The sequence below is a fragment of the Lonchura striata genome, chromosome 5 (assembly GCF_046129695.1).
Source record: "Lonchura striata isolate bLonStr1 chromosome 5, bLonStr1.mat, whole genome shotgun sequence".
In the NCBI taxonomy this organism is placed as follows: Eukaryota; Metazoa; Chordata; class Aves; order Passeriformes; family Estrildidae; genus Lonchura; species Lonchura striata.
The window spans coordinates 53933654-53949966 of record NC_134607.1 but is presented as its reverse complement, the minus strand read 5'-3'; the positions used below and the strand labels follow the sequence as shown (position 1 = coordinate 53949966).

At 39.3% G+C, this 16313-nt stretch overlaps 1 protein-coding gene across 4 annotated transcripts in view; it reads left to right on the top strand.

Annotated features, from left to right (window-relative positions):
- TMCC3 (transmembrane and coiled-coil domain family 3) overlaps positions 1-11012 on the top strand; it is a 133111-nt gene extending 122099 nt beyond the window's left edge. For all 4 annotated transcript variants that reach the window (XM_021527981.2, XM_021527983.3, XM_021527982.3 and 1 more), the window contains exons 2-4: positions 484-1382; positions 2862-2997; positions 5692-11012. In XM_021527981.2, the coding sequence (XP_021383656.1) occupies positions 484-1382; positions 2862-2997; positions 5692-5994 (1338 nt within the window). In that variant the 3' untranslated portion in view covers positions 5995-11012. The remainder of the gene's footprint in view (positions 1-483; positions 1383-2861; positions 2998-5691) is intronic.
- Positions 11013-16313: the final 5301 nt, after the last annotated feature.

The window sequence follows — 16313 nt, the reverse complement described above, 5'->3', positions numbered from 1 at the left end:
ACTGAACAGTATATAGCATATAGCACTGCTGTAGAGGGAAAAATCTGATTACATCTCCATTGATGTTTGACCACTTCTAAGAGAAAAAACAGAATTATTATCAGCCATGGTCTCTTTGAAACTCTTAATAATAAAAAATATATTTAGGAACCTTTTCTAACTAGGTATTATTTTCATTTTGTGGAAAACTGTAAGTGATTCTGAAAAGCTTACAGTGATTCTATAAGTTATTCTGAATACTTTTCTCTCTAATTCATCTTTATTTTAAGAGAGACAAGCAGTTCCTTAGACTGTTTATTAACCTGTAGAAGTCAAGAAAAATGCTGCTTAATTTCAAAGAAAAGTTTATTATTATTTTGCTAATATAAGTTACTTTATACTGTGTACTTGATATCATTATATGTGGAAAAGTAAACTGGATGTTTGATTTAAAAAAAATATATTTTAGGCAAATTCCATTTACCTCTTTTTCTCTTCTCTCAGGTGGAAAGACATGACATGAATACCCTGAGTTTACCACTTAACATCCGCCGTGGAGGTTCTGATACCAACCTGAACTTTGATGTACCTGATGGGGTTCTAGAATTTCACAAAGTCAAACTCAGTGCAGATAGCTTGAAACAGAAAATTCTCAAGGTTACAGAGCAAATCAAGGTTGAACAAACAGCTCGAGATGGAAACGTGGCTGAGTATTTGAAACTGGTGAACAGTGCAGACAAGCAACAGGCTGGGCGCATTAAGCAAGTCTTTGAGAAAAAGAACCAGAAATCTGCCCACTCCATTGCCCAGCTGCAGAAGAAATTGGAACAGTATCACAAAAAGCTCAAGGATATTGAACAAAATGGATCTTCCAAAGCTACCAAGGATACTTCCAAAGATAACTTGAAAGACGTTCAACATGGAAAATCTCGTAGCAGTGGGCACGGAACAGAGAGCAGCAAGTCGGGTGTGCCGGGTGTATCTCTGACACCACCTGTCTTTGTTTTCAGCAAGTCTAGAGAGTTTGCCAACCTGATTCGAAACAAATTTGGTAGCGCAGACAACATTGCTCATCTCAAAAATACCCTGGATGAATTTCGGCCAGAAACAAGTTCTAGAACCTATGGGGGCAGTGCCACCATTGTTGCCAAACCAAAATATGTTAGTGATGATGAATGCTCAAGTGGGACCTCTGGATCGGCAGACAGCAATGGGAATACCTCCTTTAGTCCTGCTGTGGCAAGTACCCTGGACAGCCAAGGAAAGCTGTCCATGATTTTGGAGGAACTAAGGGAAATCAAGGAGACACAGTCCCAATTAGCTGATGATATTGAGAATTTAAAAACCCAATTTAAAAGAGACTATGGCTTTATTTCTCAGATGCTACAAGAGGAAAGATATAGGTATTTTTTTTTTTTTATCTGTTCTCTTGAAATGACTTTTGAATGGGCGTAGAAACTCTTTGGAAAGTGTGTGATTCAGAGAGAGAGATTTCAGAAGCAAGAGGAAAAAATAATTCCAATCAATATCTGGTACCAACATGTTTAATTCTTCCCAATAACCAAAAATACACATATAATATTTATATTTCTTATCAAATGGTGTAGTGCCCTTTGCCTTTTGTCAGAAGCTGATAAGAAAACTCTCTCCTCTGTCATAGTTTTAATGTGAATTATATGAGTACTGCGTATAGGAGATGCCAATGGTTTTGTAGCTAGTGGAAGGATTCTCATCTAATGTGACTCCAAAAAAGCTAATCAGTCTGTGGCATAGCAGAACTGACTGACAGCTGATAAGTATACCCTTGACTCCTGAGTACCTTGTCCAAATACTTCTCATGCACGTTGCTATCTTGTGGATGCAATGTCACCTTGTACCCTGGTGTAACATACAGCTGGGAGATGTAGTTTGAAGTGCTTTAGCACAACTTCACCTTGCATTTGTTACGTGACAATTAATTCCTTTATCATGCTCTGTGAAAAGTGGATGATGTGTTCTACAGAGGGCTTTCACCTGCTGTACCTATATGCCATTTTTCCTATGGCTTGTTAAAGTGACAGTTGATTCTTGAAGTTTTACTATGCCAGTGAGCAAAATCTTAGTATGAAGGGCAATATTTCATGTCTCCCTTGCTTATAGTTCTTGAAATACAATGAAAGGTTTGATATCATGAGGTAATATAGGGTGGAAAGAACAATGAAAGTGGCCTACTGAACTCATTACTTGGTTTCAGGAGAAAGCAGTGGCCTTTTCTGTCAGCTCTCTGCCAATAAAATCTCAAGCCTCCTGCTACCCATTTCTAGAAAATTTTGCCTCCATCATTTTTGTGCTGACTGCAGTGTTTGCCTGTTTGTTGTTAATCAAGTGACAAACTCACCAAAAAAAAAAAAAAAATCTAGTTTTCTGGTGGTTTACTTGAACTGCTTTAACATGTAGAAACATGCCAGAACAGACTGTACATAAGTGGCAGAGCCCTGCAGTTGTGTATGAGGGAGAACATATTTTTCCTGTCATTACTGGTGAGCTATTAACTGGCTCAAACTTACTTATGAAGCCATATCTTCTTGGCTAAATGAAGAGTGAAGAATGTGAGTTGGATATCCTTAGGCACTGTTTATATTTTATATAATTTGCCAATGTTGTACGAATATTTGCTTTTTAGCACCTACTGCCAGCAAGAAACACTCAAAAGGCTTTCAGATTGTTGAATAAATGTTTATGGAAAGTTTGCAAAGTTTTTACTGATTTCTATATGTACTTTGTAATGCCAGTCAGACGAATCATTGTATGCTGAGAAATTACCTTTTAAAATGTGCAATTGTTTTCATGATTTGCGTTACTTAAATAGAAGGCACTAAATTTAGATTTCTTTTCCTAATAAGATATGAAAGATTGGAAGACCAGTTAAATGACCTCACTGACCTTCATCAACATGAGACAGCAAACTTGAAACAAGAGCTAGCCAGCATAGAGGAGAAGGTGGCGTATCAGGCCTACGAGCGATCACGAGATGTTCAGGTACTTATTTTCCTTATCATCATCTTTTAATATTTTATAGAGATCTTGTACCATTAAACACTTATATTTTTCTACATATTTTTAAATAAGAAATATGGGGAAAGATATAAACCCTTATTTTCTCTGTTTTAACACAGCAGATTGAATCAGTGAGAGTGTCCATTCGTTTCTCTGGATTCAGGATTTTTTTTCTGCTGAAACTGATTATATGGCCTAGGCAGACTTGTGGTTGAAGAGTGGTCTGTTTTAATTTCTTTCACAGAGGAGGAAGGAATCAAGTCTCCTTGCATTGTGTGACATAACACTTGTGACAATGTCCTGACATAAACTTCTTACTCAGACTTTCTCCAGACTTTCACTGGCAAGATTTATTATAAATTGAGCTTAGGGTAAGAAGTAAGAGAGATGATTCATAAATAGACTTGTAGATTTTCTAGTTATAATTAAAGAGGTTTAAGCCATAGTCACAACAACCTCTATGATCAAAGCTGTGGGGTGTTTTCATCTTGGTGATCAGTTGTAGTCATGTCTGACTGCAATCAAAAACCAGTAACAGTGTCTACAAGTATGTCCTGACAGCATGTAGTTACATACATACTTGAATATTTTATACAATACAAGCACTTGCATAATGCATAATATTTCCACTCAAAGTCTGAGAAAGTGGTGAAAACACAGTTGTGCCTTACCTATTCATGAACAACTGAGGAATGCTCAAAGACTGTCTTCGTATTGGCTCAGATGGTACAAGAACCTAAAACTTGACCTATATACACCTGTGCTCACATTTCTAAACAGAGAAAGTGCAGGCAGCAGGATGATCACAGTTTCCTAAATGTGAATTAGGAAGCTCCTGGGAACAGAATGGGAAAGGGATGGTACTGAATCTAAGCACATCATAGGTTTCATTGTAGGTTTAAACAAGAGAGGTCTCTCACAGATTCAAAGAAAAGAGGACTCATTTCTGTGAAGGCATCTTGAGGATGTAAAAAGGTAATGAAACCTGAGTTGTCCAACAGAAGGACTGTGAAATATTCCCTAACTCATTAGCAGAATCCTGGAGGGGTGTCAGAGACTTGTAAAAGACTTCTGGAGGGGTGTCAGAGATTCCTTAATGAAGTGGTCTGTTGACACAGCCTTTTTTCTTTTATCTCTGTACAGCTGGACCCATTTAAACCCATCTCTTTGGGGCTTTGGAAAATTAGCTAAAATAGAGTAAAAGGATTTAAGCTCTAGATATTTTGAGTAACAGCCTAACTTTGTCATTAAGAGATGTGCAGATAGTTTTAAAGACGTGTTCAGCCTCTCAATGCAGAGCTGCAGGTATCAGACTTTTGCAGCTGGACTTTCTCTAAAGCAGCACAAGACAATTTGAGGATAACTTACAGTCAGAGTGGAAGAAAGACCAGGGAAGTTCATTAGTGTGTAGTGGAGAACATACCTGACCATAACAGACTTTGTGCCACCCATTAAGAACTGTAGTAACAATCTTCTGTATTATTATTACTAATTCCTAGAGCAGTAACAGAAGCAGCCTTGTGTAAATCATTGTGCCACACTCTCTGTGGTGACCTTGGTGCCTGCAGTCAATTGGTAAGCCAGTTCAACTTGCTGAAACAATGAAGAACTGACCCAGCAAGCGAAAGCTGATAACTCTCTGGGCGTTTATACAAAAATGTTTGTTTTGAAACAGCTTTGTGTGTGACCAGGTGAACAACCTTGCTAGTGCAAGGAAAATATCTGGAGTTTGAGAGTGAGCGAGAAAGTAGGGATGGCGGAGCATTGGTTTTCTTTGTCACACACTGGTAAAAGATTCTGTCAAGTTGATCAATCTCATGAAATTACAGTTTTGCACCACGTTACCCAGTGATGCCCAAATCCCAACTCCAGGAAAGAGCTGGCATTTTGGCAAATCAGTGAAACAGCTGGAAGTTTTCCTGTTTTGCTTTGGGAGGGCTTAAGCATGGGGGTAGTGTCTTTAGGAAGCATTTTACTGAAAGACCACTTTTAGTTCATCCTCAAGCAGAAGAGAAAGGTCTGCTTTCTTTAGAACAAAGTGTGAAGCAGAATAGATCATGTGGGAGAGAATCCATAAAAGCATCTCCACAGGTTATTCCACTGTCTTCACACAGAGGGAGAAGGCCAGATCTCACAGAGGACTCAAGCCCAGCACTGTAGAATGGGTAGCTTTGAAAGCAAAATCAATGTAGACTACAGAGGCAGTGTAAACCAAGTGCTGCTACATGTTGCAAAATAGAGTCACCTAGTATCACAGCAAGCCCACCCTAATGTTTTCTATAGAATATACAAAGAAACTAATTTCTTGCTGTTTTGGTGCAGTGATAGTTGCTGTGGCAACAGCTTTACTAGTAATTTATATCAACAGTATATATAGGAAACAACTGTCATGAACGTTAAAGTTATGATACTTTTTCTTGAGCACAAAAAAAGAACAAACCTACAGTTTGGACAGTGGTGTTGGCCTTGATTATGCCTGAGCAAATAGTGACACACTCATTCATACTCACTCATATATATGTGCATTTATTATTTTAAAAGTTGGTGGTTCATTGAAATTTTAGCAGTCTATAATAAATTACATTCTAATCTAGCTAATGGATGGCTCTGCAGCTAAAATGTGAAGAAACATTGAAGGGAAATATGGCTGCCCTAATTCTTGTTTTCTGTCTCCAGGAAGCCTTGGAATCATGCCAGACCCGGGTTTCCAAACTGGAGCTCCATCAGCAAGAACAGCAAGCACAGCAGTCTGAAACAGTTAATGCCAAAGTGCTCCTGGGGAAGTGTATAAATGTTATCTTGGCCTTCATGACTGTCATCTTAGTGTGTGTTTCTACTATTGCAAAGTTCATTGCTCCTATGATGAAGAGCCGTTTTCATATCATCTGCACTTTTTTTGCAGTGACACTGCTGGCAATATTTTGTAAAAACTGGGATCATATCATTTGTGCTATAGAAAGGATGATTATACCAAGATGAAGCTGTTTGACTGCCTGGTTTTTTTCTTTTTTTCTTTTTTCTCCCCTTTTTTCTTCCCCTCCCTGTTTTTTAAGCACTGTGTGTATACAAATTCTGGTGTAAATATATAAAAGTATACTTGTTGGCAGTCAGTTGCCTGTTCAATCTGAGTTTGTCTAACTGGCTGTATCTGTGATGAACTGCTCACTTAAGTCAGTCTTCTGCCTTAACCCAAAAGGTTTTCCACTTTCCAAACCCATACCCACAAGAGATGGTATGATGGTCTGGGAGGGATCCCAGCGACTGCAAGTGTCAGGTGTGCTTTTTGCTAGGCTGGAGTGCACAGAGTGTGATCAAGAGGGAGTGCCATAATGCGTATCAGCTCTGCTACAATGATAGTTAATTTTCTCTCTGAATCCAACTAGACTGATAAGCCGAACTATGCAGTCATGTGTATTGATAGTTCTAAATTAATGGGTATCATTGCATGGGATTTTGAGTTTTCAAGATTAACAAAACTTGATGCTTCTGCTAGTAACTTTTTGCACAGAGTGTATTGTTTGTAAATGAAACCAGTAATGACTATTGACCACAGTTAGCAATTGTTCTGTCCTGGCACTGTTCCTTATCACATTCACGAAACACATACATGTGGCTTAAGACTTCCAAAGATGGGCTGAATTGAATTATGACATCTCCAGGCAACTTTGTAAAGGAGTTAAAAAGCAAGTAACTGGTAGGTAAGTTGTCATCCACATCAAAGCACTCATTTATTCAAGCCCTGCAACCTGCAAGGGGAAAGAAGTACACAGAAAGGCAACATTGAGGTTAGCCTTTGTTAGCACTGAATTGTTGGCGTGTTCTGACTGAATGAAAAGCATACAGGTGGTGGGACCCTGGGTACAGTGGATTTATTTCTTCTGTCAGATTCAAGAATGTGGCAGAAATACGAGGGAACAGCTTCTTAGGGAGAGCAGGTAGTTCAATTCTGTAAATATAGGAACTCTCAACAAACATTCCTGAAAATAATGTATTAACATGCAGTATCACTACTAGGAGACAGGGTTGGGTTTGTTTTCCCACTAGAATTTATTTTGCTGATTTAATAACTGAAAAAAAAAAAAATCCATAAAATCAGCTTGACTTTCAGCCATCATATAAACCAAGATCTTTGTTAAAAATAAACAAGCAAACAAAAAACCACCACAAAACAAGCTACCACAACCAGAATTCTTCTCCACACTCCATTAAGTGAAAAAAAGTGTCTTCACTTATTTGATGTTCAGTGTTAGTAACTGTGAAAATAATTGTCATTACATATTCTCTTTTCAGTTGCAGTATTTTTTATGCTGGTATTATGGGAGGGAGGGCATAGTTTGATGTGTATGTTTCTTTTTAATCAAGTGCAATAGTTTGTATAGAATTTGTGAAGACCTTATGCTAAGGAAAGGGAGTGGGTGAGGGGAAGGCAGGGAAGAACTCTGACATTTTACCACAATCAGATAAACAGTGAATAGTTACTATTTGTGGCTTCAGGAACTAAAGAAAGGACAGAATTAACTTAATAAATAATGATACAACTTAGCATTTAGAAAATTCAATTTAAATACTTATAAATATTTAAAGAATTCTTTATATGTCCTAAGTCTTTGCACAGAGAATCAGGAAGGACTCTGCTGGTGTGCAGTCACTGGAAATGGATCAGATCAGGCACACCCATGTTATCTTAACCTAGCCCTACCTCATCTCAAGTGGGAAGTGGAGTGGAAACCAAAACCAAACAAACAAAAGCCCAAACAAGACCAATTACTGATTCTGATCCTAAGAATGCTGTGACTTTTCATGGTGTTTTCTTGCCATCTCTATTATACTCTCTGTTTTTCTCTTCAGTTTGCACAGCCAGCTTCTGCATTGGCCTCCTGAGAAAATAGTTTAGCATTTTGTTGAATGGGTTCAGAAAGGTAGATGTTCAAGAAAGGAATACCATGTGTTAATGATGTTTACATAAGAAAAACTCCTTTGCCTATTGCATGATTATACATTTATATAATCCTCCCATTGCTGTTTTATGTAGTTGAAATGTTACATCAGGTAGCCTCAAGGACAGGTAGGAGAAAGGTTAGTATTTTTCTTATAACAAAGGATGTTGGTGTGGTAATTCACTTTCCCTTCACACCTGGGAATGTGAAGGCTTCTGCTCCAAGGGCATCCTATTATAGCTCTGGAAGATAACCTCGGTGCAAAATGAAGGTAGAATCTAAAATTTATGTCTCTGCAAAAGATTGCTCACTGTCTTGACAGAATCTGACAGGGCCTAAATTCTAAATTGGAAACAGGTCTTGTGCTTCCATATTGGCTTTACATCTGGCAGAGGACATAGAAAAAGCTATAAAGGCTGCATAGCATTAGTTATGTAAATTAAAACAACCTAATTGGTGAATGGGTGCATCTTTTCTCTAGGTTATTTTCTCTGCTGGGTTTAAATCACTGAAGGATGTGACACACATCAAGAAAATAATAAAAAGTGTAAAGTGAAGGGCAAATGACTGCTTTTGAGTGAAACTGTTATAGTTTTGTACAGAGTGAGACTAGTTCCGGGAGCTCTGCCATGTGGAAGGCCACCCAAGAAGGGAGGTCTCCCATCCTGCCTTCACCATTGTATTTCCTCCCTTGTGCTAACACTGGTAAGTGGTGAAGTCTTCCATATGCCATGTTAGCTCAGTAGACTGGAAGAAAAACCTGGTGAAAGAGGTAGATGGTTCTCCACATCCAGAGACTTAAAGGGCTACTGGTAAAAAGGTTGCATGAGTATGACACTGGGATTTTACAGGAGATGAGCTTTTTTCTTCTTGTTGCAGTGAATCATTAGCTGTCCCTAAAACTGGGCTTCAGGAAGACTGTCTGCAGATTGTTGGGGCAGCTTCCATGTAGGAAAGTTCTTCATAACTTTTTCCGACAGGAAACAGATACAAACAGCTCCATGGTGGGACAGGCTAGCCACCTGTGCCTATACTCAGGGTCAAGAGAAGGCTGGTGCCTGAGCTAGCCAGAGCTGATGCCTCTGCTATTAGCTTCAGTATGGGCATCACTTCCCCCCTTTAGGCTGGGACTGTGTATTTTACCTATTAGAGTGTGTATCTGGCCTGCAGTCTGAGCTCTGCTTCCTGTGAAAGTATGCCTAGGCCAACCCAAAGACCTGCAGTTCTCTGTTCTCAATCAGTTAACCATGTTCTGTCAGGATACCTTTTGCTTTTATATTCTCATACAACACATCAGACATTCTTAGGATACTTCTTACATCTACTCATCAGCCTCTAAAACACTCCCACTCAACAAAAAGTTGCCAGACAGTGTCTTTTCTGCTTGGTGCTGCCTGGTATGCAAGTATTTCACTTCACTTTGGTAGTATTTCTCTGATGGAAAAGCCCTTCAATAAGCTGTTAATACCTTTTCTACTGTTTGTTAGCTTTTTGTTTGGAGGTTTCTGGAGATTTAGTTTCTTATGAAAGTTAGCACAATTGTCCTGATTTCTCCTATTTCAACATTCAGGACTACATGAGGTTTCCTCTAAAAATTGTCTAATGTATCTCTTTGCTAGCTTCAACTCCATTATTGTTGAAAGTCCAATTAGTGATTGGCAGGACTGATTGAGACCCAGTTTAAATTCCTTCTTTCTGCTTTATATTATATACATTCATGCAACTTCTCATTTTATTGCAGTCCTGTGATGTCTATTTGCTCTGAATTCTTAGAGAGGCACTAAAAAACTTCACTGTATTTTAGTTTAATATCAAAATGTTTGTGTTATGCAGTGCCTCTACTGCAGGACATCTATCAATATAGATCTGATGTCTGCCCTCCAGGAAGGATATTTAAAAGCCAATGGTTTTCTGTGAACAAATAATGTCTGCTTACCTGGGGAATAGCAATGCAAAGGGTGAAGACAATTTGATGTAGGAAAGATATGTGATCCACTCATCAGGAGTCAAAGCTAGACAAATTCAGTGTAAGCATAAGGTTCAGTTTTGCAATCATAAGGGTTGCCAGCTAATTATTAGCTACTGAATTACATAATAAACAAGGACTCAAACATTTGAAGTTGAATTAGTTCACACTTATGTTTGATACAAAGTTAACTGCACAATAACAACTAGTGCTTTCTGAAATCAAAATCATTGAACAAGAAATTGAGGAACAAAACAAGAAAATGCAGAAGCTTGTAGTTCATTTAGAAGGTACAAGAGCAAATTTTCTTGTTTGGTTGTCCAAACCAAGTCCCTTCCCACTGTGATTGAGACATTTTACTGCTGGATTCAATGATACAACAGAAGAGAAACAGACATTAATGTAATTAAACACTTTAATTTTGATAGCAGAATTTAATCCCTTCTGAAAGTACATCTAGAACTAGTAATCAGGCAAATATGTTCTCTGCTATTTTAAATCAACCAAATATATGCTATCTTCATTCACCATCATGCCAGAACATGGCCTTTAAGTACAGATGATGAAGGGCTTGTTTTCAGATAAATTTGGGATGGTCTCTCTGATGCTAATCCTGCACAAAGTATCAGACAATTTTACATTGCAACAGTGAAAGACAAAGAAAAGTTTTATTTTAGTCAATGAAATTGCTTATTTTCCCTGAAAAATCCAACTGAGATGATTCTGTATATAAGGACTGCATGAGGCCAAGTCAAACTGTCTAGTATGGTTGATTTGCTGTACGTTTAGCATATTAAGTTGTACTGTTGTTGGAAAGCTTTGCACAGAGCCACCTTTCCTTTTTACCCAGCGAATCTGGGTCTGGTAGTATCAAGGTGTACCAAAAATTGTCTACTTTTATTGACTAAAGTTAATTGTCTTGGTGTGTGACCTGCAATGTTTCTCATAGTATTTCCATTTTGTGTAGCACTGTGGAAAGATTCAACATATGAAAATGTAATTTTTGTATATTTGGTTGTGTAGTCATGACTGCCCCTCTAAGGTGCCATTAACATTTTTTAAAATAAAAATATTTACATTTATTTGATGATGAATATTGTCTCTTAAACTTTCTATCCAATCACTCATACCCCTATCGATTTTTCTTTCTCAGTAACAAATTATTTGATTGACAGTGATAAAGTTATTCCATTGAGCACAAAGCCCAGTTTTAATACACTTGATAGATCTGAGCATTCTGCTCTGCTGCAATTTTAACCAAAACCTGTTGAGTTTCACTTAGAGTTGTGACATGGCAAAACTGCAAACATCAAACTAGGTATCATCCTTGCTTTTATCCAAAGCTTGTGTGAAATTTGCTATGCAAATATTTTGCTATTGTGCCAAGCAGCTGGACTCACTTTGGATTTTTTTTTTAAATTTAAAATTAGAAACTTAAAATGTATTTTTATATTATTGTCAGAAACCTTGGTCACATGTGCCAAAAAAAGATATAGCTGACATTAAGCAAAGTGTTTGCCTTTATTATTCATAAAGCAGGGGTCTTGTCAGCTGGCACTGGCAGCCATTGGGAATGATGTTATTTTTATTTCAAGAATAGAGCAGAAACAGTGCTATAACAGATTGCTTTGCAATCACAGTGTACTTCCTGTTTTCTCCTATTTGATGAAGTGGCACAGGGGCTGCTGTGTCACCTGCAGACTTTCCAAGGTCTTGTCATGCTGAGTTTCACATGGGTTCCAGGAACCTCTTCTATATTAAGGCTAACTCCATTCACAAACAGCAGCTTCTCTCACAACCAGGAATGATTTTGTCTGTTTCTGACATGGGCTGAATAATCCCTGCTAACCAGGCAAACTAGACATAAAAAAATGCACCTCACCATCAGTTCTCTCCATTGCTCAAAACTCTGGCTTTGGAGAGTGCATAGCACACTCTGGTAACTGCTTTAACACTCAAAATTAGAAAGGCAGAGAGTAAAATACAGCAGTTCTGTTTAACAGCATAGAAAGAGAAGTTTCACTTGTTGCCAAGAAGCCGCCATTGTGCAGTGTTAGCAATCACTGGATGAAACAACCCTTACCAGCAGTGTAGTCTGAAAATACTTTGTGTTGGTGTCCCAAATAACTCCAAGAAGCAAAGTTGTATCAGCTGAAGGCACCCAAGACTTCATCTGCTGTTATGCTGCAACTCATTTTGCAACATCCAGAACTGCTCTGACCTAGCTGGCTCAGGCAGGCTAGCAGAGCAGTTTATAAACTTAGTGATAAATTCTTTGTGAATGTGTGTGTTTATTCCTCTGCTTGTGCTGCAGAGGAATGGCAGTCAAATGGCAGGTTCTGCCTCCCCTGGCAACTGGCGCTGCATTGATGTAATTGAAAGGAGAAATTTCCATGCTGTATACTCCTCAATTCCTGTTTGGACTGTGACTTAGGTGACAATTCATTTTGTGAAGTTGCCTAGTGGATCAACCCTATGTCACTTTTTATGTGTAGCCAACCAGATTCAGACAGAAGTGGAGAGGCTGAACTACTGGACAGGCTGGTGCTAGTCACTTGTGTGGTTCTGCAGGACTCCATTCCCTGCCCAGTTCTCTTCAACCTAATTAACAACTTGGATGCAGGACTCAAAGGAATACTAAAGCTGACCAATGACACTAAATTGGGAGGAGCTGTTGACTCCTTTGAGGGCAGAGAGGCCCTGCAGAGAGATCATAACAAATTAGACATGGGTGATCACCAACAAAATGAAGCTTAACAAGGGAAAGTGTCAGGCTGTGCACCTGGGACAGGGCAGTCCTGGTTATGTGTGTTAGAATGGGAAATGAAAGGCAGCACTACGGAAAGGGACCTGGGACTTCTGGTGGATGGCAAGTTGAACATGAGCCAGCAGTGCCCTGGCAGCCAGGAGGCACCAGACAGCCTGGGGTGTCCTGGGGGAATCAGGCACAGCATCACCAGCCGGGCAAGGAAGGGGGTTGTCCCCTCTGCTCTGCACTGGGGCAGCCTCGCCTTGGGTGCTGGGGGCAGTTTTGGTTGCCACAATATAAAACAGACATTAAACTGCTAGAGACCCCCCAAAGAAGGACCTCTAGGATGTGAAGGGGCTGGAAGGGCAATGTTATGAGGGTTGGCTGAGGTCACTTGGTCTGTTCAGCCTGGAGAAGAGGAGATCTCTTCATTCTCATGACCAGCAATGGGACGTGAGGAAATGGCATGAAACCGAGTCAGGGCAGGTTTAAGTTAGATATAAGGAAAACTTTTTATTCAGAGTGTGGTTGGGACTGGAAGTGGCTCTTCGGGGAAGTGGTCACAGCACCAAGCCTGTCAGAGGTCATGAAGGATTTGAACAACTCTCTCAGACACGTGGTGTGACTCTTAGGGTGTCCTGTGTAGGGCCAGCAGTACGACTCAATTACCTGATGAGTGTCTTCCAAGTCAGCAGATTCTATGATCCTATGGTACCTTACACCTTAGGACAAACTCTAAGCTGGCCAGTGCTGAGCTTCTGAAAAAAGCACAGCCATACTTTTGACAGAAACTTTAGGAATTGAGCTTGTATTGGATGTAGTCATGATCCCTTCAGCTGCTGAGTGTGTGGTCTACCCACCTGTGTGTAAATTTGGAAAAAATCTTTAGTTATTATGGCTAGAATGGAATCAATCTAATGGAAATGAAAGCACAGTCAGGACTGAAGCCAGTAATATATGGAAACAATATACATGGGAAAAAACTTTTGTAGACTAAAAAATTCCCTCTTTATTTTTCTGTTGAATACCATTTTAATGAGTTGGTACTGGTCAGGAGAACATCCTTTTCCTCTGTAGTTATAGGCACTTGGTGATGAAGACAGAAGAGCAGCACGAAACTGTACACATTGTACATCCAGGCTGAACAGCAAAGGAGAGAATGCTTACGTGGTCAGCAGTCCCATATAACTCATCTGTCTGAGTAATAGCTTAATAAACTGCTTTAGGCCTTATATCCACTGATGTGCTCTGTGCTAAAAATTGTACTCTGGTCCTACTGAGCTTAGTGGTAAAAACCCCTCTGAGTTTAACTGGGCAAGATTTATCATAGCACTATGGCACTTAAAAGCAATTCTGTCTTTTGACTTTGTAATGCTAAAAAGATTCATTTTCTCAGGCAATCTACCTACCAAGATGTATGGTTTTAAGTCTCTACCACAAATAGCACACTACTTAGTCACAGATATCTCTGCCACAATTTTATGGGACAGTGAAAGTATTTGGATCCTTTCAGGATCTGCTGATTCAGATGCTGAACACAGCTTGTACTCCCAACACTAATTCCCCACTTGGTCTCTATCCTGCCAGGCTGGATTCAGGTCAAGGTGACAAAGACTAAGCATGGATTAGACTACAGGTACAACCAGCAGTATGTGTACATAGCAACAAAACCTTCTCTACAGACATGCCACTGAGCTACAGGAGCTAGAGGATTTATCTGCTCTAACAACTATTTTCAGCTTGCTCAACTAAGGCAGCAAAGAAGTCTAAATGAGCTTTCAAACTCAAGACTTTTTCTGACCATATTTACGCAGTATATTCCTCCGAAGACTGTGTCTGTGAAATGCATTGAAATATTTTCCTGGGCTCCTCTACATATTTTACAGCTCTTTATACATTGCTTTCTTTGTGTGAGGATGAACCTTGCTGTTACGTGAAATGTTGATCTAGCCAGAACTAATATAATATGACAATTAAAAAGTCACAAACAATCTCTAATACTATTGATCAAAAACTGTAAGATATCTAAATGAAATATCTTTACTTTTATTTGAGCCACAGTGAACTTCAAGTGTCCCTTACAGAGATTTTTTGAAAATAAACTAGTGAGACCTGTAGCTGCATGAATTTATATTTTTACAAAAAAACCCCCAACAAAATCCTGCCTGTGTTGTGGGAGATGTTTCAAAAGGGGAGTTTGTCACTGTTGAAATAATCTTTATATATATATATATATAAAGGTGTTATACATGTTTCCTTTATGTACTGAGTTAGAAGAGAAATCAAACAAACCAACTTCAGTATGTGGTTCTCCTCTCTCCCCAACAGGATGGCTTCATATTTACTTCTCCCACATTTCCCCCCTATATTTGTCTAGTAATATCTACTGTTTTAATTTTCTAGCTGTTTCTGCCTCTTGCTGTCCAGATCCCTCTCTTGATTGACACTCTCCTCTCTTTTTGCTGTGTGCATTAGCCCCACTTCTATAAGCTATGATTTCTATTCCTCATTCCTTCAGCCATTTCCTCCTTGTGCCCCTGAACTCCATCTTGATTCTTGCTTTTTCGCTTTCCTGGTTCTCTGCAAGATTCCCATCTGAGTCACTGGAGCAGCTCTCCTTTGAAAGCCAGCAGAGGCAGGATGGTCACTGTGACGAAGGAGAGCCCCATTACCACCCACACTTCAGAACCACTGGCCATCAGTGAGTAACTAGAATTATCTGACGCAGCGGGTTTCAGAAGGAAAAAAGAAAATTCTTTATTTTCTTTCTTTCCTGTCTTTTCTTCTCTGATCCATGTGAAAAGCGTGGAGGCAAAAATAAAGTAACACAATTTCCACCATCTGGAATTTTTCTCTAAGAAAAAGCTTACACACTGGAAATACACAATAGTTATTCCCTAAATTAGCTGGCAAGAGACACTCAACCCTGTCTGTTGATTTTAGTTGCCTAAATAATTTTAGATTTTGTAGCTTTTTTGCTGTGTCCCCTGCAGAGTTCACACTGAGTGATCTAGATTCTTGATGTCATGTTTGTCATGTGGATGAATCGTTTTCCAATAGATTATAGCTATGTAATCCTGCTATGAACAGACACTAACAGAACCAAAGAAAGAATCTATGTTATTCTACCATTCCTGTTAATGCAACTGTAAAAGGGAGAAAGGCTTCTGTTTGGCCTTAGTTAATATTTGTAGAGCTGATAGTGAAATAAAAAAAAAGCAAACTGGCTACAGCAAATGAGAATGCAACTTCATAACACTTTCTAGAAAGATTTGTTTGCAGTGTAAAACTGTTTAGATCTATGGCTTTTAATGCTCATCTTTTTCATCAAAATTTGTTTTGAATAAAAATTAATTTTTATTTGATTACAGAGTCTTGTGGTGTCATTGATTTCTCGATAGGTGTACGTGGGTACGATGGAATACTGTTGATATTTCGCTTCTAGCATCGCCACGAGTGCCACGCCGGTGTACAGCTGCAGAGCCCGGCTGGCAGAGCGCTGAGCAGAGCGGGGTGCGAGCACCGAGCCGCCGCCAGCCGCCAGCCCCGCTGCCGGCAAGCGGGACATCTGCCCCGGGGCTTCCTTGTCCCCTTTCTCCGGATATGTGTGCGTGTCATCACCAATGCCCACCTGCTAATATACTGG